The sequence below is a fragment of the Phasianus colchicus genome, chromosome 8 (assembly GCF_987193195.1).
Source record: "Phasianus colchicus chromosome 8, bPhaCol1.hap1.1, whole genome shotgun sequence".
Lineage (NCBI taxonomy): Eukaryota > Metazoa > Chordata > Aves > Galliformes > Phasianidae > Phasianus > Phasianus colchicus.
Genome location: NC_143443.1, coordinates 21064499 through 21085681, shown reverse-complemented (window position 1 = coordinate 21085681; position 21183 = coordinate 21064499). Strand labels below are relative to the sequence as shown.

Genomic DNA, 21183 nt, shown 5'->3' with positions numbered 1-21183 from the left:
TAATTGTGCAACTTTTTTTCCCCCTCAGGATGCAAGGCATGCTGCAGAAGGAGAAATATATACAAAACTAAACCAAAAAATAGATGAATTTATTCAGATTGCTGACTATGACTGGACAATGTCTGAATCAGATGGAAGAGCCAGTGGATACTTAATGGACCTCATTAACTTCTTAAGAAGCACATTTCAAGTTTTTACTCATCTACCTGTAAGTTTTCAAAATTAAGTGTAATTTCAATCCATTGGAGCATTATTTTATTTTATAACTATAAGATTTTGAAAAAATATGCGATTTTTTATTTGAATACATGCTGGCAATTAATATTTCAGTATTTTCAGTACAGATGTGCTTCAGATGTTTCAGTATGTTGATGATGCTTACCTATGATAATACTTAGAAAATGCTTTTGGATACTCTAGAACTAATGCAAACATCAGCTGATTTACAAATAGTCTAAGAAGTTAGGTAGTTTTCTAGAGCAGGCAAGTCCTTAGATGTCCTTCATTGTACAGTTTTGTGTACACATTCATTGATTCAAAGGGCACTGAATTCACGCAAGTCCTCCATTTTTGCAGATTCTGGAGGCCTTGGATTTGGTTGCTTTCAGTTAAGTAACTCTGATTAAAAAAAAAAAAATTGTTTAATTCTTGTTAATTGAGTATCATTGAAACAACTCTGTATTCAAATATATCCTTTACTTTGTGCCACTTGAAAGGGCATTAGTAACATGTTTGATGTACTTCTTGTTACATTCCGTTGTCCACTTTCCCATTCCTTTAAGACAAAAAGGATTTTTTAGTTCGAGCTATGGTCGTAATAGTTTATACCTTTGTAAATGTGGAGTAACTTCAACAAGTCTTTCAAGATGCATCTGCTTTTCGTTGGTTTGTCCTTTGTTGCTGCTGTCATGCTGACGTCTGATTGCTTTACCCACGTGCAATGCCTGTCAGGAATCAGTTCTCAACGCACGAATGTTTTGAGGCTCCAGACTGGTAGATAATTTATTTACATTCACAGCAAGGTGCTGAAGTTGCTGACATAGTGGGCTTACCAGGTCTTCCAAATTATGTTAAGTGGCTGTGATTCTTTCATCTTTTTTTTTTTTTTTTTTTAAATTACTCAAAGACATGGCCCATTCAGTGTTGATGTGAATGGGAAGTGTGAGGAACATGTTTCCATGCCAAGTCAACTGAGCAATTTTTTTAAATAAAGGATAACATGTTTGTTAAATTCACTGTCACCTTTTTGTTACTCATTGAACAAATGGCGCTGCTCCTCAATGGCTATTTGTGTATAGCAGCTGTGAACAATGATGTACAGCTTGTGATATAGGTCTTCCAAAATGGAGTAAGACAGAAATTTAAAGGTCCTACTATCAGCTGAAAGAATGTTGTAGGTTTCTTGGATGAGATAATTTGTTAGGAGGGTTGAAAAGTAGCAGCTATGGCATTAAGAGATTTGAAAAACATTAAAGGAATACAAATAAGTGCCTGAGGATGCAAGCCAACCTTTGGAGAAAGGTTGTTCCTATGAACTGTTTATTTTGCAATTTAAACTCTGACCAGTTAACAAGCTGGAGCTGTATGGCTGAGCATTCTGGTCTGGCAGGAGGTTTTTTGTTGCCTTTGGATTTCCCTCTGTATCACTCTGGCTTGGCAGACTGTGGAAACATGCAGTCTATAAATGTGTATGAGCTGTGGAGACTGTATGAAAATGTGTGTACAGTGTAATTGTGGTGGTTCTTGTTAGATATGTAGTAGTAAGTTATTTTATCCAGAGAAAATCTACAGTAAAGATTTTCAATGGCAAGCTCAGAACTAGATTCCATAACTCAATAAAATACTAGTGCTATGGAGTCCTATGCAAAACTGGATTAGCTTATGCCACAGTTAAAACTAGGAAGAGTTTTAGTATGTAATTCCATTAGCAGAATAAGATTGTCACTGTGTCATTTCTATAAGTTTGTATTGCTGGCAGAAACAATCCTACTGCCCAAAATGGTTTGTCAGAACCATGTCTATAACTGGAAATAAAAAAATCCTGAGCAGGGGTTGCAATTTTAGAAAAAAAAAAAAAAGAAAAAAAAAAAAGAAAAAAAAGCAGGACAAATAGAGGAATCATTTCCTATCGTGGTACATCCTATGGTACTGAAGGGGTTTTTGCTGGAGCTTGGGCATCAGTTTGCTATGTTCATCCTCCATAGTCTGGTTCAAGGGTCGTTGACATTCTATCTAATATTGTTTCAAACTCTAGTTTTCCAGGAGAGGTGTTACAATCTGTTTACTTTTTGGTGGTTGTTGGATTCCTGTCATTAGAGCCCTGTCTTGTCTCAGATATATGTGTAAGCTGTGGAACACACCTGGAGGTCTCCTTTTATGCTCTCACCTGAGGCTATATTGAATTATTTCTGTAACAGTGTAGACATACGTTTTAAAAACATACTTTCTCTGTTAAATGTTTTGTGAAATTTGTATTATTTTAATTGGAACATAAGAGGTCTAAATTAGACCATGATCTCAGCGTTTTTGAACTTGCACACTTCGTGGCACAAGTTTGCTGGAGTCTTCTAGATCCATGGAATCACTGGAAACATCTTATGTCTCTGAATAGGTTTTTTTCAGTTAAGTTTTACATCTTAGTTTTCTCCTCTGTATATATGTACTGTGCTTTAGCATCTGTTTTGGAAAAGAAAATATACTCATTCCATCTTCCAGTTATAGCACCATTACCTTTACATTAACAGTTATTTAAGGACATTTCAATTATTACTGTCCTAAGACATTCTAAATTTTGCCTAAGTATGTTAGTACCATACAGATAGCCTTCATAGGCCTAGGCAGTAAACATGGCATAAGTATTTTGGAATGTATTATTTGTTATAAAGAAAACTTTTAGGAAAGGCATAAGAACATATGTTTTCCAATCTGAAGTTTACTGTTTTGATATTTTGGCATACAGTTCTTTATTACAGAAAAGCATTTTATTGCTGAACCAGTGTTATTTAAATTATAATCTCTTTGTTGTACATTGGCAAAATACTATATAATTTCAAAGGTGTGGTTTTTTTTTTTAAAGCAATTATATGAATATAATTGTTATTTTTGGAAACGTTTCCTTATCTTTTATTGCTACCAATTTTTTATTCTTTTTTTTTTTTTTTTTTTGATGTTGACAGTACATCTTAATTTTTTGTTTTGATTTGATTGCCTTACTGGTTTCCTTCTCAGAATAACAACAATGACCATGCAGCTATGTCGGTAAGTAGATGCAAGATGAAGAAAAAGCATGTGAACTGAAAAAACTATGAACTGCCTGCAGGCTTATTGCTTCAATTTTTAATCATTTAATAAAAAGATATTTCTGTTTTGCTGATGACTTGCTGAGTACCTTGTGTGATTGCATGCAGGAATCAGGTTAATGACTAACACAGGGCTTTCGTACACTGGAATGGCAGGAGCCCTAAAAGCCTTGCAGAAAGCAGGTGGGTGTGCATTGCATCCCAAATTAGATTTTTAGAAGCCTTTCAAAAGTGAGGTCAGGTATCAAAATGCAGCAATGGGGCATGCATACAGAATTGAGGTGGAGTGATATAACAGTATAAAGTATTAATGAAAGGTCCATCTTTTCTCTGCTACATCTTCTGGGGTCTAGGGAACGTGTTTGCCCAAATATATTTATTTTTAGAAGATGATGGATTGCATTTAGGAATTCTTCCAAGCTCTGATTACTTTTGGGTCATCTATTTTGTACAAGCAGTTTATTTTGATTTAGCATAACATTTCTATTATAATGAAAATGTTGAAATTATTATTATTACTTCACTGATTTTGTGTGAACATATAATTTTGGTTTATCATCTCTAATGTAATTGAATCTTATTACTCTACGCTGTGCCATTCACTGTGTAAGTGAACAAGCATATAATGCACTTACTGTACACAGTGTAGGGATTAATGCTATGAAAGTTGTAAAATTTGCAGTTAAAATGATGTTCTCAGGGAAAAGAATAATTAGAGTTTAAATAATGATAATTATGTATAGTTCAATGTTAGTGACCAGAGCAAAAGCTTTAATACTCAGTATCTAACTGGTCCACAGATGTATTCTTGTATTCAGTAAAGCATAAACTTCAAATACATGTGCAAGAAGTGGACAAATATGAAAAAGGCATTTTATTCTATTAGTTGAAGCCTTCAGTTTGTGTTGAAACAACTGTCAGTAGTAACCATAACAATTTGGAATTAAAATAAAATGTATCAGTTAAAAGGGGAAAAAATAGTGGAATCAGTGTTGTTATCTAAGATTCCTTGCTCTATTTTTTAGTAATTTTCAATAGTAATGTCAGAAAACTTCAATTGCTATTTTTGTAGTGTAGATTAGAATTTTGTATCAAGGGCAGCCAGGTGTCTAGACAGTTTTGTTACAGGACACCACTCTTAGGATTAGGTGCCAAAAATAATTGGGGGAATCTCAATGTCTTGATTACCAGGGAACTGGAAGTGGATCTGAAGTAGTTTGTGTTTAAATGTGCAGAGTGTGTCTGTAAAGCTGAGTAGCATCCATTAAATAGTTAATTCTACTCCTGACTGCCAAGAAAATACATTGGGCGTATATTAAATTATGTTAGGTTTGTTCTATCTTGTCTAATATGAGATGGTTTAAATGTTTGATTTTTTTTTGGTTGTTGGTTTTTGGTTTTTTTAGGATTTTTAGTTTGCAACCTAAATTTACCCTGAAATTTGACAAAAGATAAAACTAAAGCTTAATTCATGACTTAACCTACATGGACACATCTAAATAAAACACCTCATCTAAAGAGTCAGCAGAAGAGTGTACTTTAAAGAAAGGTACTGGAAATAAAGGATATGTTTCCAACATGTAAAATCCTCATTGATGTTCTCAGTTCTTCTCTATTTCCATTGGACTTGAGATTGGTGATCTTGTTAAGAAGTTGCCAGCTGTCAATGGTTTACGGGCTGGTTCGGCCCGGTTCCGTGACTAGCGGGGCGGAGGGATCCGCAGATCCGCTCCTCCGGAAAAAGGGAACAGGGGACCCCAAAATAATTAAAAACAGCGGCAACGGTCTGAGGAGAAACAAACTAATTTACTAAATATATTATCGGAATGCAAGATAACACACCATAATACAATATAATTAAATTTGAAGCTAATAAATCAAATATAATGAGAGAGAGAATGTCCGAAAGGTGGATAGGCCTCACCGCAATGCTGAGGCGAGATGTGCAGTCCAGTTGAACAGCAGGGAGAAAAGGGAAGAGAGCCGATGAAGAGCAGGCGAAAAAGAGCGCATCAGGTGACAAGGTCACAAAACCATGACACCACCAGCTCCAGGAAGGACATGCCATGTCATAGGGAGGATAGGGCAGGGGAGCTGATGTTCTGCAGCTGGGAATCACCTGGAAGGGCTTTGTTTTTGAAGCAGTCTCAGTGTTCCCTCTGTGACCTCCAGTTGTGGTTTTATTCTATAATCCAATGGTGTTCATGTACTTACATCTTCATCACATCCCTTCCAGATAACTGAGAGGATATGGGTTCCTTACAAAAACTCCTTTAAAACTAGTTCCCACCATCTTTCCTGGGAAAAGGGTGGGAAAAGTTTGGCTGTTTCATTGAAAGATGTTCTACACGTGTGCTTCACTGATGAAGAGAGGTTCTCTGTTCAGTGAACAGAGTGATTTTTTTTCCTAACTTTACCCAGCTGCTTTAGCAGATTATGGGAATTTCCAATTGCCTCCTCATCACTACAGTGTTACACTACACTGTGTTAGATCACATATGGTTCCAATCTGTAGGCAGAAGCCTTTTGAGAAGAGGAATAAAGAGGACAAAGCTTTCTACTTCAAAACTTGTTCTAGATCAACTAAGTAAAAAGCCAATGGACCTGAACTAGAGTAGGAAGTAGTCCATGAAGTGGGAGTTTGGACTGAATAACGCTAGTTGTGTATTCCAGAGAAAATTTCTGTTAATTGAATGCTCATTATGAACTATCAAGGTGACATGAACACTGGGAACATTGGCTGTTTTATTTAGAAATATTTCCTGTTACTGTTGGGCAGGCATCAGTTGTATCACAACTGAGAACTGAGAATTCCAGGGGTGAATGGCACAGAGGATACATTGCTTTTGAAAGCTTATAATTTCTGAGTCATGCAGCTTTTAAGGATTCTGATTTCTGAAGTCACAAGAATTTGTTTTTTTGAGATTATTGTTGTTTTTAGTTTCTTTTACATAAACAGCCTGTTTTAGATTCATGCTGCAATGTATGGTGTCATTAGATACTTCTAATCAAAAAGAAAATCAAATCATGCAGCTGTTAACTTCATAAAGACAATTGAATGATAAAGCTTACCGTTGAGGACCTGCGTTTGTTAAGTGCATTTTTGAACAGTTTAAGAGTAATCATGCCTTTTCTTTTTAGATTAATTTATTTGAAGATATAGAGGATGTGTATATAAGGGTTTTTACGGTTTATGTGCTTTGTCAGTACTAAGTTAGTACTGGACATCCCTTTAGGAAAGAATAGCTAGTAAAAAGCTACAAATACAAATTATTTTCAATTAAATGCTTTTATCAGTAGAATTTGGTGCGGATACTTGAAGTAAAATTGAGTTCTGAAGTTCTTTTAAGTTTTTAATATGCTTGTTTCTTTATTAATAATTCAAAAGTTGGATGTTAGTTTTGCTTTAGTTTTTGTAACTGATGAAATCCATATGTTTATGGGTTGGGTTGTTGCCTCTTTTTTTTTTTTTTTTTTAATTTCAGCTTTTTTTTTTTGCTGGACATGTCATAATGTTAAATTAATTCTTAATCTTAACTTCTTAGATTTAACAGATAAGTTTTGCTATTTCCTTTTGTGCTGAGGATGATGGTTTGTGTTTTTTTATTGTTTCCGTGATTGACAGCAGAAGCCTAATTTCACAGCTTGCAGTAGGGGTAAAGGGGTGGTGGTTTTCTGCAGCTATATTCAAAAACTGTCAATCAAAAGCCTCCATAGGCTACTTAGAGAATGGGTTTTCTTACTGATTTCTCCAAATGCTGCTTCATGCTGTCTTTGATTGGCACAGCCTGGCAGGGAGGATGGATGAATCTGTCACTGGTCAGTTAATTGTGTTGCTGGTCTCAGCCTGACATCAGGTCTTTGACTCTTAAGTGGCTCAATACAAAACAAATTAGAAGATTGTAGTCATATTTCTCTTTCTGTATGCTTTGACTTTGTTGAATGCAGTCCATAAATCATATTGACTGACACCATAGTGAATGATGAAAGCTGCTTTTGAGACGCTAGCGTGGGTCTTAGAAAGCAGTGCTGCAGAGGTGCCATGCAAGGATGCATATGGCTGACCCTTTGGGAATTTCCTAGGAGCCAAATGTCTCTTCACTGCAATTGTTCTTAGGAGAAAAGCTTTTGGGTCCCATAAAAAGGATTTAATATGTCAGCAGATTCTCTTTATAAGCTCCTTTGAAATATAAGAAGTTTGTCTAAGGGTTTTCTTTTTTTACAAAATTGTATTTCAGCAAAATGTGAAGGCTGGGTCAAAAAAAAAAAAAAAAAGGAAAAAAGGTTGCCTTTAACACTGTTAGCAGGTGTTTTTGCTTATAGAATAGGGTCCTTGTTTCCTAAACTTTACATTGGTTGAGTGGAAGAATAGGTTTTGTAGATAGCAGCAATTAACATAGGCAGAGTGGAGATAATAGGAGGCAATACTGGAACAAATGTGAGAAGTCTGCTGAATCTCCACATGTTATTGAATATAGATATTTAATTGTTTGATACAGTTGGCACAGCCACCCGCTCTCAAAAAACAGAAAAAAGAAAAAAAAGAAAGAATGTTTTAAAACTAAATGAAATTTATTTCATTGTGGAAAAGAAAGATGTGATTTTTTTATGTTCACAAATCCTCAAATTTTCTCTTTAAAATGCATTGTGAAAAAAAAATAATTGATTAATTGGTGGATGATGGAAATTTGCAGAGGGATTTTAACTGGAACTTGTTTGTTGAACACAAATTTGGATTTCATTCTTTTCTGAATGTTGTACATTCAGAAATGTTGTACTGAATTTTGAGGAGGGTAACAATAAAGTTCATATTTATCTGATGTAAAATTCAGCATTTAGGTTGATACGTTTAGCTTTCTCCAGATTACAAAAAATTGAGTAATTGTGTTAAATATAAACTATGTGTGGTAATCTATTACCTGCCATGTGAACAATAAGCCTGTAGTTCAAGTTGCATAGTTGGAAGTAGTTGAAATGTTAGGATGTTTCCATCTTACAAAATCTTACAAGAAACATTAAATGTACATGTATTGATATTTATTTAAAGTCTAAGTGACTTTATCATGTCATTTTTGTATTGTAACCATTGTCTTGTGCTCCAGTACTATTGATATTTGCCAGATTGCAACAATTAACTACAGATGCTTATCAGAAAGATAAAATTCTGTTTTTGACTAATAATAATAGGAGGAATACACATTGTTTGCATATAAAATAAATTAAACGTTAACTTTTTTCTGACAACCTATTAATCTGATTGAACTTTTATTACAGTATAGAGGCAGCATAAATAGGACATGGAGCTGATTTGATGGAGCAGTACATTAAACAGAGATGCACTAGATGTTCCATTAAATCAAAATGACATTTCCATTAAGTATTTGATACCTACTACACAGTAATTAAATGAACTGTGGCCCATTGATTGCCCTCCTCACCTCTTTTTTTCTTTATTTTCTGTTTTTTTCTTGTCTTTTTTTTTTCCCCCATTCATATTGATATTGTTCTGCTTGGGGAACAGAGCTGCATGTCTCCCAGTGTAATTACCATTGGATTTGGGAGACTTTTAAGCATGCTGTTCTTGCATTGTTTCTTACATTCCTTGTTGTCAGTTCATCTGTTTTGGTCAAAAATGTTATTTGCTTTTCTGAGGTGTTCAATTAAGAAACTGACATCTCATTTTAGATATAAAGCTCCTAGCAGTTCGAGGTATTTTAAAGCTTAAGAGGTATTAGCAAAAGCCATTTAATGTGTGCATGAAAATTCAATAATATGTACAAGTCGTCCTATTAAGGACAAGATCTTCAGATGCTAGAGCAGAACTTCACAAACTTTTCGAATAGTGAACTGCTGTCAGTCCTTAGCACTTCTCATGGCTTATATGTGTTTCTTTGAGTCACCAGTGAATTGACCATCCTGACCTTGCACAAAGCAATTGGGGAACCATTGCTTTAGAGAATAGTTGTCATCGCTTTACTGTTGGGTAGTAGTAAAATGGCAGTGGTTTATGTCCCAGTAGGTGGATTACATATTTATGATTTCTTTCATATAAGCATGTAAATAGTTACCTTTGTTTCAGTATACATTGTAAACATTTGCATTAATTGAAAAACATGGTTTAAGCACATAAAACCATAGTTTATTCCATTTGCAAACCAAGATCTCTGTGCTTTTGAAGGTTGCAGTGCTATGAATAGAATGCTGGCATCTGATTGAGTATCTGCTCTTAATTGGTTTTTCTTCTATAGCAGATTTTCTATATTTTTTATAATTTTATGTACTAAAATGTTAATCATTTGTAAAATTAACTTCTGATTTTTGTGCTTTGTTTTATTGTTCTCTGGTCTGGAAATGATTTGTCTCAATTACATATACTTTGTAAAGAGAAATGTTACTAACTAGACTGTGATTGAAAAATTATTTCTATTCTGTACAGCAGAGGGCTGCATTTCATTTTGTACGTGGTTGATTACTGACAGCACTGATTTATTAAGCACCCAAAAAGATGATGGATATCATGAATATTTTCCATAATTTATCAACAATCTTTGAGATGGAGTTCAGGCAACTAAGGTGTCCATGATCAGCGTATGCTGCTATGAGAAATGCCACAATTGAAATCAGTGGTTTTGGTTAATATCTCTTTTTTTTTTTAATGACTATTGTTAAAAATATGTAGCAGGTTGATATACTTTTTTGCTTTCATTCTATCTGAGTGAAAAAAATAAAAAAAATCATACTCATGCATCCACAGCTTATATTGTTATTCTACTCTTCTTTATTTGGAAATGTCCTTGTATCCTTGAAGGCTGTTGGATTTCTGGAAGAAGTATCAATAATTGTTTGACGTCCATTTAATTTAGTTTCCCAATTGATTTAATAGAAACAAAGCTAACAGGCCAGAGAAACAGCAAAAAGTGTGATCATTCTTCTTCTAATCTAAGTCCTGCCTCATTAAGACTTTGAGCATATAATAAGATCAAACCAGATAAGCTGTTCCTTAGTAATATATCATTTGTTTCTATCTAAAAATGTGTTGCTCTTTCTACTAGGGAAAAGTGGCCCAGACAGCTTGCATGTCAGCCTGCCAGCATCTTTCAACATCTCTAATGCAGATGCTACTGGACACTGAACTAAAACAAATAAGCATGGGAGCAATTCAGCAGTTTAATTTAGATGTGATACAGTGTGAATGTAAGTAGATGTTCTGGTATTCTTACCTAAGTCTGTCTTAAAATTACAAAAGAAAGTATTTAATGTTGACCGTATAGTCATCTTTTTCTATAATCTACTAAGGTTTTGCCAGTTTGTTTTTGCTGTTTTTAATATGATTAAATCAAACTTCCTTTAAAAGTACTTACAAGTAAGTAGGCTGACAATTTTGGGAAAAAAAATAAGATTTTTTTTTTTAAACTTTAGTATCTGATTGAAGTATACAGCTGTTGCTACTCCTAATGGAATCATAATCACTGCATCCAGTAAAAAGACTATGGTCTAGCACGAAATTGACCAGAAATACTACATAAATATTATGGTTGTAAAGTTAAGCGCTAAAAAGTCAAATGTCTCTGAAATTTTAATTTTCCCACTTGAGATGATGTACTACAATACAGATTTTAATAGTGCTGTTACAAAGAGTTTTCTCCTTCCTAGAACCAATGCTTACTCACTGTGCAGAGTGGTAGTGTTCATTTAATAGACATCAACTCACTATTCAAAATATAGTATCAAAATTATTTAATAAAACTGGTTGAATCTAGCACTGATGACAGGATTAATTTCCCCATGTTCTATATGGAATTCACCACTGTAAGGTGAGCTTTTACTCTGTATTAAGGAAGTAATTTCATAACATTGTTGTGATGTGAGTAGATTGTATGCCTGTTGTTGCAGTTGATGGCTGAGGTTCTCTAAGAAGGCTTGCTAGGACTTCTTTAATGCACATCTTTAGTTTCTCATGCCCTGTTTGTTGTTGTTTTGTATTTTTTTCCCCAAATGATCTTTCCTCTTATATGTTTGAGGCACAGATCTCAGTGATTTTAGCGACCTCTCTAGAATGTGGCAGTTCTTAGCTTGGACATATGAAAAAGAAACCTGATGTCTGCTCAATTAGCAGCCAGCTATGGGAAATTGGAAATTTGTTTCCAAGCAATTTAGTTAGCACCACTAACTAAGGATTCTTATGGGATTCCAGGGGCAAAGTTAATAGAAATTTTTGATGCCCACATGCTCATCTTTCCACTTCCTGCTCTATTTGTTACATTCCATTTAAAACTCTGCAGCAAGAAATGAAGGCACCTTTCTGACAGGCCCTTCGTATTGCAGCCTTAAGGCTTTTCAGTGCATGAGGTGAACTGTGACAGGATAATCAGGATCTGTTTGGAAAAAAATATACAAGGGCTGCTCCAAAAGTAACGCCTCAAATTTTATTCTGTTGGCCCATGACATCAGAGGTGAATGTTGGTGGTAGGGCAGTAGAGGTTAAACTTTCCCACCAGTATTCCTTTAAGTGTTGTTGCCATGTGACAGATGGCAGCAAAGGGGCACTCTGATACCATGGTGTCTGACATGGAAGTGCATATGAAGCAAAAGCGTGAAACTGAATTCCTCCATGCAGAAAAAATGGCACCCACTGACATTAGTCAATGCTTGCTGAATGTTTATGGAGACCAAACAGTGGATGAGAGTGAGGTGGGGGTGGTGCATTTCAGCAGTGGCAACAGCAGTGTGATATGCAAGCCATGCTCTGGATGGCCATGTAAATGTTTACAAGCGTGGCATGCAGGCTCTTGTTCAGGGCTGGTGAAAATGCATAACTAATGATGGTAACTATGTTAAAAAACAGTGTTTTGTAGCAGAGTATTTACCCATTTTGTTCTCTTTGTATCTGTTGTAGTTTCTAAATAAGAGACATTACTTTCGGAACAACCAATAATATTTGTGATCATAGCGTTAAGGTTTGTCTTAGGATGTGATTGCACTAGTTGGCCTCAGTTGATGTTTTGATGTTTGATACTTAGTGCATTTGATAATGCAAATGTAAGTGTTCTTTTCTAATAGATAGGTAGGGCATGTGCATGTCTATTCACCTGCTTTTCCAATTTTAAAAAAAGATTGTGGCTGTGAAAGCAAATTGCATAATATTCATAGTGCTGATACTGAATTGTTCACCTAGACAAGCTGAACTCGTGCATCCACTACACAATCATTTGCCTTCTGAACAAACAGCATAATAGCAGAGAGCACTTGCCCTCTGACTTGTTATTCTGTTTCTAATGTCTGAAATATGTACAACTGCAAATAGATTAAACTTTAATTATTTCTTTTTACAATGCTTTTAAAGCACAGTAGAAAAAGAAAATGGTTTCACACAGAAACCCTTTGGGATGCTTAAAGATAACTATGGCAGCTTGGCCAAATAGTACTCTGCAGTAAACGATGTCTTACCTTCTGAGTCTATGATTCTGTGGAATAAGGGATTGGCACTGGGTGTTGTTCAGAGACTGCTTTGCTGTTGCAGTTTCATTCATAAGGTCCATCGCAGGCACATTCCAGGCCTCACTGTGATGCCTTTGATTTGTGTTCTTGTTCATCACTCTCTCCCAGCTTTATTCTTTGACACTTTGAGATTAATGGGTACAACAGAGACATTTCAATTAGTGCATAGTGTGTGCAAATAATTCACAAATATCTGGTAGTTTTCTACTGAATTGTATACATTGATTTGACATTTTACTTATAGGTAAGGCAGAGTAAACTGAGATCCATTCTGAACTAAAAATGCATGTGAAATATAGAAAGTTCTAAATATTTGAAGATGCATTTTTAATATATTCTTGGCAATGTTCTAGATACTTGTTTTGATTTTTAACATTGCATTTTTATTATTTCTAGTATGAAATGGGGGAGATCTAGATAAATGCAGGAAAATGTGATTACTAGTCAGAAAAGGCAATCAGCAGTCTGATAACCAACCCAACAGTCTGTTAATAAGCTGTTAAGTCAGTAAATGTTAAAATTCATAAGAATTGTAAAAACCAGGTAAAATGATAATTGGACTTCCAGGAAATTAAGGTGGAAGGGAAGGAGGTTATCTTGTGGTGATCACTGGGATTTCATTATTTTGCACTTAATTTCTATGAAAAGTACCTGAATTTAAGCGGCAGAGCAGAAAATCCGAAAGTATCTTCATGATGCTTTTGCTTAACAATAGTATCAAATGGTTTTCTTGGTCGTCTTGCTCTGTTCTTCAGTTTTGCGTATTCCTTTCAAACATTATAAAAGCTGTAAGTTTGATTTCAGAATGTCTTATTCTAACTGAAGTATTTTCCACGCTCTGTGCATATTTATGAACTAGAACAGTGTTTTACTTTTGTTTTTCATGTCATTCTTTCTTAATGATGATCTCCCATTAGGATAATTGATTTCTTACAGCAGTGTTCAGAAAAATGTGTATGTACTTGTTTCCATTGAAGATAACCTAGTGAATGGCCTTTGCCTGTACATTGCGTTTCAGTGTGCAAAGGAAAAAATGTGTTGGGAAGGAGAAGCATTTGCCATTTCTTTGGAATTCAGACATGTGTTGGTGTATCTCACATTATGAGAAGCAAGGTGTAAATAATAGCACAAGAGCTTTCTAGACACGGAAATGACTTTGGGAATGTGTGCTGTTTGTGTTAAGGAATCAAAAATCTACCACAATCCAACAAGCCTTTTAACAGTGATATTTGTGAAATGTGGAGATAGAGAAGTATCTTTCTGATTGTCAAAGAAATATGTTGGTAAAATATTGTATGCAATTTAATATAGATTTTAAAATATGAAAATTTTATGTAGAATGTTGTATTACATAGTGATTGTATATATTTCTCTGACTCGGACAGCTGCATTATTACCCAGTCATTTTGCTGAAGAGATCCAAACATACAAAAATATGTTGACTTCTTCTCCACACAAATAGTTTTTACACTGTATATTTTTTGATCCAGTTGGTACATGCTCAGGGACATGATTTAGCAGGGGGTTATCAGGGTAGTATGGTTAGGTTGGGGTTGGACTTGATGATCTTTAAGGTCTTTTCCAACCTGAGCAATTCTGATTCTATGATTCTATAAATGCAAGTGTAGATAACTTCCTTTTGCTTTAAAGTTCACACTGCAATTTAAGTGAACATAATGCTTTAATTTACAAAACAATCCAGATCTAGATACCTTGCATCAGCATTTTATTAAGTAGGACTGTTCAGAAATTCTAATTGTTGGAAAATTTATCAGTAGCTTTTGTAATACTTGTGTGTGTTTTAATATAGTTGAAGTGTGAGAAAGGATCAATTAGCAGGAGGGACAATTGAGTAGGCTTCCTTTTTCATCCAGCCATGAGTCTGTGCAAGGATGGGAAGGTTTTTAACTCTGACTGTCAGTGAGGGTGAAAGAAATTCTGGGACAGCATCAATTAGCAGACAATTAGTGCAAGGCAGGTTGCTATATACCTTCCAACCAGTGCACTGTATTGAGAGCTGCAGTGTCCAAGAGCAAGTGGTATTCTTGACCCATGTGCTCTCTGTTGAGCATACGCAGAGGTGATCTCCAGGTGAGTATGCCAGAAGCTGAGGAACTCAAATCCTGTTTTCTCTTGAAAAAACATAGTTCTCTCCTCTAGAGGCCCCTCACATTACCTGCCTGTCTTCCATCTACAAGGCTAGGTCAACTGGGCTTACTTGAGACCATCCTTCATCTGCTGGCCACATATGGCAGCAGAGGAGCAGGAGAAGCAGTGTTGCCTGGCAGTGCTGGGGGAGGGCTGGGACCTGGCAGCTGGTGGCCCTCTCAGTGTGGCTCCCTCCAGCCTGTTTGAACAGCTGGAGCATCCAGCAGGGCTGCAAAGTGGCCAAAGGCTGCTCCAAAATTCGCGCATTCTCTGCTCTTCATTTAAAAATACAGTTGCAGCTCTGCCTTTGACTTGAAAATTGAAAACTATTTGTGTGGAGATGCTGAGGAAAGCTGCCCTAATTCAGCTTTTGATCCAAAGTCTGGCCCTGATTTTAATTTTTGTAATTGAGCTGCAAACTGTCAGAAAATAAGTACTGAATTCCCAGACCAGCAAAGCATACATGAATGATAGCCAAAGGACTGTGTTTTGAGAGAATACAATGAAGGGTCCTGTTAATAAATCCAGAAGTGCACAGAAATTCACTACTATTCACAGGCGTCTTCAATTCCATTTTAGCAGACACAAGCTTTCTTGTAAGATATCCATCAGATATTTGTATATATCAGTTCACATATATCCTGTATACAAAATGTAATGAGAAGAGCAAATGAAATGCTTAAAATAGAGTAAAGCCATCTTTGCAACATTTAAATTTACCATTCTTGTGTACCTGTTAACTCATAGCCCATTCTGTATTGTTAAATCATTTTTTTTTTTTCATTGGATTCTGCCTCCTATAAATTCCCAATCTGGCTGTTACATGAACTGTATTTCTGTGCTTAACAGTGAGGAGCTTGGGTGTGCTGTGACCACACAGTCTACCAAAGATCCAGCCTTATATACTCAGAAAAGAACAACATGGTGTTAACAAAGTGCAGGGAAAGTTGTTAACAATATCTTTGTGAAGAGTAGATTCATCTAATGCATATATTCAACTTATTTTTCTGAAAGCATTGAAGTTTCTAATTCAAACTGCCAAGCAGTTAGTTGTTTGCCTTCATATTCAATAGTCTTGATGGTGATCTTTGTATTTTTACTCTCAGATATTGTAAAATTCCTGAATGTCCTTATGCACACTAAAGCAACCAAACCAGTAGCCCCCTACCCCTCCAAATCCTCTTTAAGATTAACATGAATGTAGGGGGTAAGTATTTTTTAAGATCTGTATATGACAATGTTTCATTACTATCTGGAAAAGGACCCTTAGGACAAAGACATTAAGAATGTTAATCTGGTTCTTATAATATCTTCCTAAAATGCTGTGCAGTAGAAAATATTTAATTAGCTTTGTAAAATTGTTAGCAAAACTTAAAAGCCCTGAGCTGAGGGAGTGGGACTGTCTGACTGTTACCATAAGTAGATTATCTTTTTGCCCTTTGAACTCATGAAATTTTAATAACGAAGAAAATTCTGCTGTAGTCACCTGTCAAAAATGACCCAAATATAAGGACAAATATTTTTGTTATCATGAATGCCCCCACTGTCATAAATAAGTTTATAACAGAAAATTGTAATTAAAGAGAATGGAGCATATACCATAATTTAGTTTGAGGCCTTGCATGTTTGCTCTGTAGCTACCTGAGTAGTAGGTGCTTTTTAGTGAAACAACTATTGCATTATTAATATGTTGGGGTAAATTCCCAACTATATTCGCTGCATCAGCAATATCTACTTTGTTGACTGCTCAAGACAACAAGCATAAGAAAAATTCTCTTCAACTCTTTTGAAGTAGAATGTCTTACCTGAGTGGATGTATGAGGCAGTGGGTTTCTGTAAATGTCCCTTATGAATGTGTGACTGGGATAAGAACATGAGACCTACCAACTGAGCGAGGCTAAGGCTCCCTTTAACCAAGCATCCTCAGTGTGATCAGTGATCAGAGACAGTATTTAGAGAAGATCATAAAACAGCAGCTGTTTATTGTGTGGCCCTTCCCGTTGCAGATCCATCTTCCAGAAGTACATAAGGATATAATGAACAGTGTATTCAGACTATTCTGTTTAATTGTTGTTGAAGGGCCTGTATTACAAACATAGATCTTTTACATTTATACTTGTTCCTTATTTGTATTTCTGTTATGCACAACCTATTGTAAGAATGAGTACAAGAATAATTGTACTGTGTTCTATCAAAAAGTATTTTGATTTGTAAAATTCTCTCCATTTATTTCATTGTCTATTATTTCTTGTGTTAAGAGAAGCAGTAAATTGGTGATTGTTTCCTTTTCATCTTTTTGCACAGTTAATGACTTCCTTGACTTTGGTTATTAGGCTACTGAAGTACTGCTGTCTGAAGGGCTGGATTGAGTTCATGAGCAGGCCTTCTGATCATATATAAGACTACTGATTACATAGCATGTGCCTCGTTGTGTCTGATCTCCAACTTTTAAATGTTATCATCATACAGCTTTTGACTTACTTCTTTATATTTAAGAAAAGGCAGTGCCTGGACGTGGATACTTTTCAACATGTGGGCTGTAAAATTCCATCCCGTCAGTGCTTCTTTTGAGTACATCCTGAAGCCATCTGAAATGTCAGGACATTTTGCTGAGTTTCTGTTCATATGATTTTCGTAGAAGGAAGTGGGAAACTGCTGAAGTCTTAATTTGATAGCTCTCTGTGACATAAACAAAGGAGGGGGCTGATGGAAAGTTTTGTTGTTTTCTCTTTCCTGAAAGCATTGACCATCTTTATACTACATCAATGCTTTCTGATATTTCTTGATTATTACTTTAACTATGATGTACTATTTTGGGGATTTGTAGTTGTAATGAATTTCTAATTTTACTATTTTTACTTAATAATAACAGAAATCTGTGACGTTACCCCTTTTTTATAGATTATTGTCTTTTCTTTAGTTGCCTTCAAGTTGCATATGAAATTAAAATAAATAACACATTTGTTAATTTTTAGGTTTGAAAATCTTTGAGATTTCCTAACTTAAAAATATAGCTAGTTTGTTTCATTCATATGTGTTACCATTTTCTGTACTTAAGAGATAACTTCACCTTCCAATTTGTCAGTCTGTTTTTGAGTTCAAGAAGAGCAGAAGTTCATTATCATGAACAGACATTTCAGTTCTGTTCTGACTGTGGCACTTAGAGTTTTCCACCTGTCGTCCACACATTAAACAAGCTCCCACCTTACTGTCTTTTATTGCTGTTTGGATAGAGGTGGGGTTTTATAGAGCAGGTGCTGTAACAAAAGCAGATGTTTGAAAATATGTTGACAGCCATGGAATTGGTGTTATTTCAAAATACCTCAGTAATCACTTACCTCAGGCTGAAAATGTAAAGTTGTTGGCTTTAATGTTTGTAAGATTATTGCTGGTTTAGAATTGTAAGCTAAATGTCCTCCTAAAAGGTATTGTTCTTGGAAAGTTTTGTTTGTTGGTTGTTTTGTTTTTAATTAGGGTGGGTTAAATAGTTGTAATGTGTTTGCATCAAACTGATTTCATTTTAATGCTAGTTGTCATTTATAATGCATACAGCTAATTTTTATGTTAGATTATAAAAAATGTACATCCATAATTTTAATCTTTTTCTTGCAGTGTTTGCTAGTTCTGAGCCTGTGCCAGGATTCCAGGGAGACACCCTGCAGTTAGCTTTCATCGACCTCAGACAAGTAAGACACTAGTTGTTGTTTTTTATCCTACTAATTTCCCCTTTTGACCAATGCTGGAGTTATTAAATTCGAGAACCTTTCATGTTTTGGCATTCCTATGTAATTGGTTTTGAAAATCAGATACTTGAAGTGTTACTAGTGGCACTACTCCCTGTTATTTAGTATAAAACTATTTTTTCAAGGTGGTGTTAGGGGGCACTGTGCTACTGGTGGTATTATTACATGGATATAACATTGAATTTTGGTCCTGACTGTTTTGTAAAGATCCTGCAATGCTTTTATTTTTGAAAGAGTACACATGTTACTCTGGTGTGCTGTTACTGTTGTTTCATTCTGAGCAATTGTTCCTTTCTAGGGAATGACTCCCTGGAGAGTAGAATCAAGCATAGTATTATTTAATGTTTCCTTTACTTAACTTAGTACATATTCTTTTAAACAGTTAGAAAGTCACTTTATTCCAGCCAACTGATCCTTTATTCTATACCAAAATTAAGTTAAAGTGCCTTACTATTGAAAACACTTTTTCTCAGTTCTTGTCAAAAGGAAGGCTGTTTTCCAGACTAAAGTTAACTTATCTTAATTTCATGTAGTCATTTCTATTCCCTGCTCTCTAAATTCTGATAATATATCCCACCATGGCAATTCATTTTCATAAACCTTTCATACTTGAAGTAAATTTTAAGAAAGAATTTGTTTCACAAAATTTCAAGTACAAAGTGTCATTTAAATAGTGAAATGGAACATTAGCTGTGCAAGGAGGCTCTTTAGCTTTCTGCAGATGCTGATAAGATTTTTCAGCACCATTATGTGCCTATCAAAGTCATCAGAAAAGAGTAGAAATGCAAAATTATCTATGTAATAAGAACATGTTTGCTTTTAATAGTTTGGTAGGGTTTTTTTTCACATTAAAATAATAGAAAGGCATATCAGAAGGGAAAATTCCCTTGGCAGCAGTGTTCCGGTTTCTCCTGATAATTAGAAAGGACTAAGTGTATTTTTAAATGAGAAAGTTTAAAGCTAGATTTGCCCATTATATTCTTAGCAGAACATAACATAATGAACAATATCTACAATGGGATAAGCCTGGCCTGTCTGAGAAGAATGTAGGATCATGGCCATAAGATTCATTAATGAGATACCTAAACATTAGGAGCACCAGACTTCAACATATTTGATAGTTTAAGTCTGGCAAAGTACAAGTCTTGCCTTGACTAACAGCCTTCCTCTTTTGGTTTCTCTTTTATTCTCCTTTTATTATCAGTGTTAGAACTGACAAAACATCTTCCAATTTGTACAAAGACAATTTACTTAAAGGGAGAGGATGTTGAGAGATTTTTGGCATCATTTCTTTCATCTGCCTGAGCATTATAAATCTTTGTGGAGCCTATGTTTGTTTCAAGGGAAAACGTGATTTTCAGCTATGCAGAAGCATATGCAGCTATGCAGGGCATGCACATGCTTGCTATGGGAAATAAATAATATTTTGTATGTATTAAGTACCAGCTGTTGAGCATATCATGTGAATAAGGATTATGTTGCCTGTGATAGCAGTCAGTTTATGTTAGCAATTTACATTTAGAATTCTCTTAGTGCAAATAACATTTTGTAGAGAACACTCTGTATCCCATGGAAACCTAATTGATTTTGAAAGCTTTATAAACAGCAAAAGTGTAGGTTGCAATCTAAGCATGTATGTATAAACAGGTCTGGTATATTTGTTTTGTTTTGTTTTGTTTTTACCATATCATTGCATGTTTTGCCAAAAGTGGTTAGGTACTGCAAGAGCACATTAAAAATAACACTTAGCATTTCATAAGCATTTGCAGTGTTTTCCATCTCTTCCTTATTTGTGATCCATTTCTATCTTAATAGGATGGATGACAGTTCTTTTCAAGAATACTTAGAAAAGCAACAGAGCCTTTTTCAGAAAGTTCTTATAAAAGGTCATGCTTCTGTTTTTTAGTTTGAATTTGATACTTCTTCATGAATTGCAGGATATGAAAGATAAGGAAGTAGGTCCAGTGGTCAGGTTTTACCTGCCCACCCGGACTGTGCCCTGAGGTCAAACTCCTGATATTGGCTGTTTGGTACAGAGGAGCTGATGACAGGTAGGGGCTGATACAAGGGGGAAAGCTTGAACCGTATCAAAGCTAAAAGGCAAGAGATTTGGGACTCAGTGAGAGACTGTAACTAAAAGATGGATCAGCAGGATTGCCCTCTTCTTAAAAAGCAGCTGACCTGCAAGGGAAAAGACTTTATCGTCCTGCCAATCACATGCTTGCTAATGGAAGCCAGTTATCTCAACAACAGCTTACTCTCTCTGTGTTGTACTAGGACAATGTGTAAGATTAATGAGGATTGGGCAGTAGGATATTGTAGCACATTTTCCTAAAGAGGTAAAGCGACTTACGAGGAACAAGCTTGGAAGAAAGAGAGGGAAGAGCTGCACTTGGATGGTTACCGTAGGGAGAGAAGCAGATTTGAGAAGAATTGCCATTAGAATTTTCATCCTAATAGTTCCTGAAGGCAATGTATGAACAGTACGTTGTTCC

At 35.4% G+C, this 21183-nt stretch overlaps 1 protein-coding gene across 9 annotated transcripts in view; it reads left to right on the top strand.

Moving 5' to 3' along the window:
* Window positions 1-21183, top strand: part of EXOC6 (exocyst complex component 6) — an 85665-nt gene that overhangs the window by 43434 nt on the left and 21048 nt on the right. For 4 of the 9 annotated variants that reach the window (XM_090145242.1, XM_090145245.1, XM_090145239.1 and 1 more), the window contains exons 18-21: window positions 29-208; window positions 3229-3258; window positions 10352-10493; window positions 18558-18631. In XM_090145242.1, coding sequence (XP_090001368.1) covers window positions 29-208; window positions 3229-3258; window positions 10352-10493; window positions 18558-18631 — 426 coding nt within the window. Of the gene's footprint in view, window positions 1-28; window positions 209-3176; window positions 3259-10351; window positions 10494-18557; window positions 18632-21183 lie in introns of those variants that run through there. The other 5 variants (XM_090145243.1, XM_090145246.1, XM_090145240.1 and 2 more) reach the window with 2 other exon arrangements.